Source organism: Sinocyclocheilus grahami, unplaced genomic scaffold (assembly GCF_001515645.1).
Source record: "Sinocyclocheilus grahami isolate Dianchi unplaced genomic scaffold, SAMN03320097.WGS_v1.1 scaffold901.1, whole genome shotgun sequence".
Taxonomy (NCBI): domain Eukaryota; kingdom Metazoa; phylum Chordata; class Actinopteri; order Cypriniformes; family Cyprinidae; genus Sinocyclocheilus; species Sinocyclocheilus grahami.
Genome location: NW_015506080.1, coordinates 121,553 through 130,374, shown reverse-complemented (window position 1 = coordinate 130,374; position 8,822 = coordinate 121,553). Strand labels below are relative to the sequence as shown.

Below are 8,822 nucleotides of genomic sequence, written 5' to 3'. Positions count from 1 at the left end.
CGTATATATAAAACATAGAACTTTTATTAACAAAACAAATAAAAATACACCATGCTATAGGGCAGGCTATGCCTAATATAAAATAAAAAATAACTTGCATAAAGTTTAATAGGTATACAAAACTGGAAATAAGTAAACGTATAATATATAAACAAATAAATAAGAAACGTAAAATGTTTATTAGCAAAACAAATGTCAAGTAAAATAAATAAATGACACAAAGTTTAAATAAAGTAAAAATCAGCAAACAATGTGGAACCAATTAAATAAGAAACGAATGTTTTAAAAAACTTCCAAAATCACCTTAGATAAACGACAAAAGTCAACAGGCTTTTCAAAATCCAAAATATTGCCAAACGGGCGCTTTTGCATTTCGTTTAGAAACTAAATCATCCAATATCGTCTTGTCTGTCTCACCCCACTCGACTCACTCTCCTCACTGGATAAATGAAATCTGATCTGTGATGCGACGGTCATTCGATGGTGGGGGTCGGTGACGCGGTGGGCAAGTGACTTAATCGGTGTTGCGGCTTAACATCGGTATCACCGTCAGCACCGTCTATCGCGGCAAGCCTACTTTGAAGTAGTCTCAGTAAACTACTAGTTTAGTAGTTTTATACTGCAAGTATACTCGTAAGTTTTCTTTAAGTGAACTTTACATCATACCTTAAGTATACTACTATGTCCCTATTTAGGTATTAATTTGTATATATTTTGTTATATGAATATCTGAACATACAAATCATCAAAAGAAAGAACAGGGTATCCTGCTTGTAAACAAAAATTTTATTCTAGCTTCATGCATTCTTTTTTTAAACACTTGAATGTGGGTAAGTTTCATAAATAAAAAATAAAGAAATGAACAACATTTTGAACTAAAAGCTGAAAAAAAGACTATGAATTGGATTCAAAATGATAATCAAAACGTAGATGGAGTCGACCAACACCCCAAAGCTTAACAGTCATTATTTCCTCTTCATTGGTCGACATTTTATTCCATAAGGTTACACAGTTTTGATGCTGTTTTGTCTGATGATCGTGTTAGATTACATGTGGAAGCATCTGTTGTTTCGGTTTCTTCTTCACTTGTGTTTTTTGGAAATTCTGTACAGAACATGTGTACTAGCGCCCCCTACCGTATAACAATGAAAACACGGATTCTAGGAGCACAAGTATACAGTAGCTCAAATATATTTAGACTTTTTCCTCAGTATAAGTCAAGTATACTTAAATGTCATTTTAGTATATTTCTGAGAAGTACATAAAGCCCATTTCTGAGAAGTACATAAAGTAGACTAAAAGTGTACTTTCCTATTTTTAGTTTAAAAGTATACTAACAGCACACTTGAATAAACTTCTTTTTCGTAAGGGAACACTGGCGGATATATATATATATATATATATAGAGAGAGAGAGAGAGAGAGAGAGTATCTTTCAAGGTTTTGAAATCACTAACCTATCAAACCTAGGCAAATCCAGTGATTATTTTCATCTTCAAAACAGCTGAACTTCTTGTATCAGCCTGCAAACACAACTTTTCAGGCAGACTGATAATAAACCCTGTGGGCTCTTACACCTAGTGAAATGGTGTGAAGTCAGCCAATCAGATTAGAGCTTGCCAGATTGAGAAAGTGTGTGTTTCAGTTGTGTGTATGCACCGTGTCTCAGACGGTCAGTGAGTCTGTGGGCGGTCCGTGGGCAGGCTGTCTGAAGCCCAGACTGCACGGTGGACACATGTGGTGTATGTGTTTATTTCTACATTATGTCTGTATGGTTTGAGTGATCCGTAAATATATTTCAGGCTGACCACAGCACTGGATACACACTCTTTGCTTTATTTGTGTTGATTGCTAGGAGCCTGTAAAGATCAGAACAGAATTCATTTTCTGTTGTGTCTGTTTGTGTGTGTGAGCAGGAGTTTGCGGTGTTGACCAAAGAGCTGAATGTATGTCGGGAGCAGCTGCTGGAGAGAGAAGAGGAGATTGCTGAGCTCAAAGCGGAGAGGAACAATACACGGGTCAGTAACTCCATAACCATAATATGTGCGTGTGAAACAGACATCACATCCTCTTTATATCCCCTGCCTGTGTTTGTTTTTGATGAAAAGTTTTGGCTGGGGTGCAATATCCCACCCTTACCATATATAGACTAGTTTTCACAAAAGCGTTCTCTCAGTAACTAGAGTCAGAAGTACAGTGACAAATGGATGTTTTCTGTAGCTAGTTCAAAACAAATTCTCATTTACTTTTTTCTTTCCAATTTTGTTTCGGAATTCCAGGAGAAAACAAGGTAGATCCAAGTGCAGTTGTTTATTAAGTAACAAATTAACAGAGAAAAAAAAAAAAAAAAAGTGGCAAAAAAGGTAATCCAACACACAGAACAGAAAACACGATGAACATGAGACAAATATGAACTCAGACAATACACAATCTAGCAGCAGTGACAGACAGTGAGCATGGTCTATATAGATGGGATAAGGAGTAAATTATAAACGGGTGATCATGATCGGAAATAAACAGGTGCTACTGATCAGAACAGAATAAACAAGCAAGGGACTATGGGAATTGGAGTTTAACACATAAAACAGAAACAGGAAGAGCACCTTCAAGTGGCCAGTCCAGGGCACCACAACCAGACACTGTGACATTACCCCCCCTCTACGGAGCGGATACCAGATGCTCCACCAGAACACACAAAAGTTCAGGAGGGAGGTGGAATTGAGGCGGACCAGGGGGAGGGACGGCGGGCCAGGACCATACAATGGAAGGGGGCCAGGGGACAGAGATAGACCAGGGCATGAGCACAGAACCGGCAGGGTGAAAGGCCAAGGCAGGGCCGGCAGGATGAACCAGCAAGGCCCCAACCACACAGGAATCCCAGCAGATAGCCAGGATGGAGCCAGAGGAATGAGCCAGTGAGGCTCCTGCCAAACAGGAACCCAGGCGGGCAACCAGAGCAGAGCCGGAATCCTGCCAGGCAACACTGGTGGAACAGAAAACCCTCTCAGCGACTCAGGGAAAAACTGTAAACAAGAGCAGAGAGAGTTTAGTACCAGCCTCGATGGCTGCAACAGGACAGGCCGATTGATCCGCAACGGTCCCTGTGAGCTCCCAGACTGGAGTGAATTCCTTAATGAGCTCTGAGAGCTCCTGAACTGGAGCAGGCTCTGAATTGGACCTTATGAACTCCCGGACTGGAGTGGGCTCTGGAGTGGGCGCTGTGAGCTCCCGGACTGGAGTGACTTCCTTAATGAGCTCTGTGGGTTCCCGGACTGGAGTGGGCTCTGTGAGCTCCCGGACTGGAGTGACTTCCTTATTGAGCTCTGTGGGTTCCCGGACTGGAGCGGGCTCTGGAGTGGGCTCTGTGGGTTCCCCGACTAGCGGGCTCTGGAGTGGGCTCTGTGAGCTCCCCGACTGGAGCGGGCTCTGGAGTGGGTTCCGGGAGAACTGGAGTGGACCTTACTGGCCTCCTCCTTGACCCTCGCTTGCGTGACTGAGACACTGATGATTCGCTATCCACTGGAGCGGGCTCGGGCATCTCCGGGGGCACTGTGAGGAACTCAGACCGACATGACATTACCAAGTTGCGGTAACGGAGATACTCAATGAGACCCCAAAAGTCAAGAATCTTAAGCCCACCCATCTCCCAAGGAGGCACGGGGTTGTCTAAACAATCATTAAAAATCTTCTTTAAAATCGGAATCATAAAGTTCCATCCCTACCGTAAAGTTCCAAAAGGTCTGAGCGAAACCGCCAATCTCCATCCCCTGTTGGCGAAGATCCACCAACATCCGGAGCCGAGCCTTGCGCTCCTTCGAAGCAGGAGGAATAATACGAATGTCCATGGTCCACAAAAAAAAGGTAAAAAGAAAAACAAACTGCTGGATCTTGTAGTGGCTGCTAGATTCTGTCACGGAATGCCAGGAGAAAACAAGGTAGATCCAAGTGCAGTTGTTTATTAAGTAACAAATTAACAGAACAGAACAAAAACGTTGCAAAAGGTAATCCAACACACAGAGAACCGAAAACACGATGAACATGAGACAACTATGAACTCAGAAGACAATACACAATCTAGCAGCAATGACAGACAGAGTGAGCATGGTATATATAGATGGGATAATGAGTAAATGATAAACAGGTGATCATGATCGGAAATAATAAACAGGTGCTACTGATCAGAACAGAATAATCAAGCAAGGGACTATGGGAATTGGAGTTTAACACATAAAACATAGAAACAGGAAGAGTCAAGTGGCCAGTCCAGGGTACCACAACCAGACACTGTGACAAATTTACCTTTATGTTACTATTGTGGTAGCATGTTATCACAAAAGTTCAACTTGTGTTCAGTTAACAGACTATTTGTCCTGGGAATAATGGTGGAAATATTCAGTCTTTTTTGTAGCCTCTTTGCTGACCTTTTGGGTTTTGAGACTTTTTTTTTTTTTTTGGAAATGAAAATTCTACTTTTGTTCAGCAAGGATGAATTAAATTGATCTAAAATTACAGTAAATACATTTATAATGTTCCAAAAAGATTTTTATTTTAAGAAAAATGCTGTTCTTTTGAATTTTTTATTTATCAAAGAATGAATCAAATCGGATCAACAAAGAATCATCAAAGAAAGTGTATCACGGTTTCCACAAATATATTAAAGGGTTAGTTCACCCAAAAATGAATTCTGTCATTAATTACTCACCCTCCTGTTGTTCCAAACCCGTAAGACCTTCGTTCATCTTCGGAACACAATTTAAGATATTTTTGATTAAATATGAGGGCTCTCTGACCCTCCCATAGACAGCAAGGTAACTACCACTTTCAAGGTCCAGAAAAGTACCAAGATGATCTACAAAGTAGTCCGTGTGACATCAGTGGTTCAACTGTAAAGTTACGAAGCTACGAGAATACTTTTTTGTGCAAAGAAAACAAAAATAACGGCTTTATTCCACATTTTCGTCTCTACTGCGTCACTTGTGGATGCACGTTCACGACAGTATCATGACACGAGCGTGTGGCGGCACCGGCGCTGACCCAGATCTGGCGTGATGATGGCATTACGCCGGATCTGGGTCAGCGCCGCCACACGCTCGCGTCATGGTACTGTCATGATACAGTTGAACCACTGATGTCACACGGACTACTTTGTTGATCATCTTGGTACTTTTCTGGACCTTGAACGTGGTAGTTACCGTGCTGTCTATGGGAGGGTCAGAGAGCCCTCAGATTTCATCAAAAATATCTTAAATTGTGTTCCGAAGATGAATGAAAGTCTTCCGGGTTTCGAACAACACGAGGGTGAGTAATTAATGACAGAATTTAAATTTTTGGGTGAACTAACCCTTTAAGCAGCACAGCTGTTTTCAACATTAATAATGATTAGAAATGTTTCTTGAGCAGCAAATCAGCATATTAGAATGATTTCTGAAGGATCATTTGACACTGAAGACTGAAGTAATGGTTGCTGAAAATTCAGCTTTGGCATCACAGGAATAAATTATTTTAAATGTGAAAAACAGTTAAAGATCTTATAATATTTTGCAATATTACAGTTTTTACTGTAATTTTGATCAAATAAATACAGCCTTGAGCCTTTGAGCATAAAGGACTTAAAAACATAAAAAAAATCTCCCTGACCCCAACATTTTGAATGGTAATGTATGTGACTCCCCTAAGACTGTTCTCTGGGAGTCAATCCTACTCTGGCAAATGTTCACTAGAGTAAAGAAAGGGGTAATAACTATCCCCCGTCTCCCAATTTAAATTCTTACTTTCTCTGTTTCTTTCCTGTGCTGTCTAGCTGCTGCTGGAGCATCTGGAGTGTCTGGTGTCTCGTCACGAGCGTTCTCTCAGGATGACTGTGGTGAAGAGGCAGGCTCAGTCTCCTGCTGGAGTCTCCAGCGAGGTGGAGGTGCTCAAGGCCCTCAAGTCCCTGTTCGAACACCATAAAGCCCTGGATGAAAAGGTCAGCAGCCCTTCCCTACTCTCTACTGTCCTACAATATTTTGGCATGATGATAAATCCAAATATCTGAATTTTTTTGTGACCACAGCTGTCGTTTGGTTTCTGTTTTCATTGTGTTTTTCTGGTTAGTCCTGCTCATAATGAAAACACAGTGGCCTAAAGCTTCAGAAATGATGAAAAGCACCATAAAAGTATCACAAAAATAGCCCATATGACTCATATGCTGTATTTAAAGTCTTCTTAAGCTATACATTAGCTTTGTGTGAAGGGAAATAACAAAATCTAAGCCATTATTTCTCTGATGCAAAGGTAGTTTCATTTGGTCCCTTCAAAAAACCTAATAATTCTGTTTTAAAGCACAGCTATCAGTGAAGCAGGACACCTTCTCATATTGCACTTTATGAGTTCATTAAGAAGTTGTTAAAGCTGATATCAGTGTTTAAACAGTCTAGGGCTGAACGATTAATTGCATTTGTGATAATATCGCGATATGAAAAATTTTGATTTTTCAATCGCAGAGGCTGGCGAGAGTGAGGAGGTGTGTTCCACTTGAAGATCGGTGTATGACATCAAAGTACGGCGAGCGAGAGAAAGCTTAAGGAGACGTCCGCGCTCTCTTATAGCTCTCGCAGTACTTTGATGACACACACCCATCGGTCTAAGCAGCGCTGCTTCAAGTCGAGCGCGAGCCATCAGCAGAAAAAGAAAAGAAATAAGTAAACAGCCAAAGGACGTAACTTAGAATGGGAGATGGATCGGTTTGTGAAAGCGAAGAGAAAAGCCATAGATGAAGTCGCACAGACCCAGGCAGGTGCTGGTCATTCAAAAGCTAAATGCAGAAAATATGACAAGGCATATCTTGCTCTCGGCTTCACTCGCCGTGTCTATACCGGATGCTACAGTTGTTGCGTCGCGCCGCAACAGCTCTACACTGGACGCGACAAAGCGACTGTTGCAAATCATTTTAACTTTGTGTCAGTACGTCATAAATAGAACAAGGCATCAGATTAATGTTGGGTTTTGTCGCGCCGCATCTAATGTAGACAGCGTCACTGATTATAATGGTTTCGACTGTATTTTGCCACTCGTGTCCGGTGTAGACACAGTGTTTAATGTCGTTGGTGAGGAAAGCCTGTGTGTGTCCTATGCCTTAGCGGACAGCAAGAAACTCACAAAAAAAAATAATTACAGAGAGCGAATAATAATAAGTTATTCTCTCTATGCTATTTTTCAATGTTTCAAGTGATGCAGGTGTTTTTTTCCCTGTAGGTTTTTTATATTAAAAACACATTAATTTTCATAATGTTTAGTGAAATTATTTGGTAGTCTGAGGGGGGCGCAACCAAAAAAGTTTGAGAACCACTGGTCTAAAGTTAACAGACAGTGTTTAAAAAGTGCAGTGCACATGTTTACATATGTTTATTACAGTGACTGTGAATTACCCAAAGTAGTGTGGTAAAGCAACAGACTTGTTTTTATATTTCTGCAATCTACTTTAGATAGTGTGATTTGTTACTGACTTTCATATTAATGTTTACACCAGGCTTATTTGTCAGTGCTTTATGTTGTCATAATTATTACATGCTTACAAGGTTGGAAGTTCAACAAATCAGTCAATATAATGTGATTGTAGTTGTTAAATAAAAATGTAATTCATATCAATTCATGCATCACCTAATTTCATCGTAACATATAGGCCTGGCCTACAGAAAAGAACATTTATGTTTAATCTATCTATAATAGTGTGTTGGTCATACTATACAATGATTTATAGCTTGTCTTTGTTGAATAATACAGAACATAAAGAGCTTTAAAAAAAGAATTGCATATTAAATCGCAATCGCAATATTGGTAAAAAGAAATCGCAATTAGATTATTTTCCAAAATCGTTCAGCCCTAAAACAGTCAGACATCTACAGAATTACTGTCTCTTCATAGAGGTGATGTTTTTTTGGACAGGTTCTCCCTGTTGATTCATTGTCTATTGTTCTTCTCTCCCTCAGGTGCGTGAGAGATTGCGTGTGGCTTTAGAGAGAGTTGCCGTTCTAGAGGAAGAGCTGGAAGCATCCACAAATGAGGTAAACATCATACGTTTGCAACATATGTCTGTACCTCCTTTTCTCTCTTTATGTGGCACGCTGGTCTTGCATGCTTAGATTTGTTCGCTACACTTAGGTTCTGTCTTTACGGGATCAGATTAAAAGGAGAGAACGGGGTTTGGACAATGGAAAGGAGGTGAGTCCAATCTATTTGGATAATGTTTTGAATCTTTTGAATCTTTTTTTCTCATGTTCCTCTGTTTTTCACACAGCGGCTCCCGAACGGCCCCTCCTCCATCTTGGATGATGGCGAGATTGACAGACAGAGAGAGGGAGAGATAGAGAGACAGAGAGCAGAGCTTTCACAGTTAAAAGAAAGACTGGCGCTCATGTGCAGACAGGTGAGTGTTGCACTGCTGCCCTATAGAGGAAGAATTTTAAAGGAGTCATATGATGTTGCTAAAAAGAACATTATTTTGTGTATTTGGTGTAATGAAATGTGTTTATGCGGTTTAAGGTTAAAAAAACACATTATTTTCCACATACTGTACATTATTGTTTCTCCTCTATGCCCGCCTTTCTGAAACGCGTAGATTTTTACAAAGCTCATTGCTCTGAAACGTGAGGTGTGCTGTGATTGGCCAGCCATCCAGAGCGTTATGATTGGCTGAATACCTCAAGTGTGTGACGGAAATGTTACGCCCCTTACCATATTGTGATGCCGTGTCCCGGCCGGAGCGATGAGACAAAAACAATAAAACCCATTATAAACAAGGCATTTGTTGCATCCAGTGGGGACATGATTACAGATTATAATGAC

General features: G+C 40.6%; 1 protein-coding gene across 5 annotated transcripts in view; it reads left to right on the top strand.

Annotated features, from left to right (window-relative positions):
- LOC107563979 (liprin-alpha-3-like) overlaps positions 1 to 8,822 on the top strand; it is a 46,556-nt gene that overhangs the window by 11,736 nt on the left and 25,998 nt on the right. For 4 of the 5 annotated variants that reach the window (XM_016248946.1, XM_016248947.1, XM_016248945.1 and 1 more), the window contains exons 3-7: positions 1,916 to 2,017; positions 5,800 to 5,964; positions 7,967 to 8,041; positions 8,139 to 8,198; positions 8,275 to 8,403. In XM_016248946.1, the coding sequence (XP_016104432.1) occupies positions 1,916 to 2,017; positions 5,800 to 5,964; positions 7,967 to 8,041; positions 8,139 to 8,198; positions 8,275 to 8,403 (531 nt within the window). The remainder of the gene's footprint in view (positions 1 to 1,915; positions 2,018 to 5,799; positions 5,965 to 7,966; positions 8,042 to 8,138; positions 8,199 to 8,274; positions 8,404 to 8,822) is intronic. The other variant, XM_016248949.1, reaches the window with a different exon arrangement.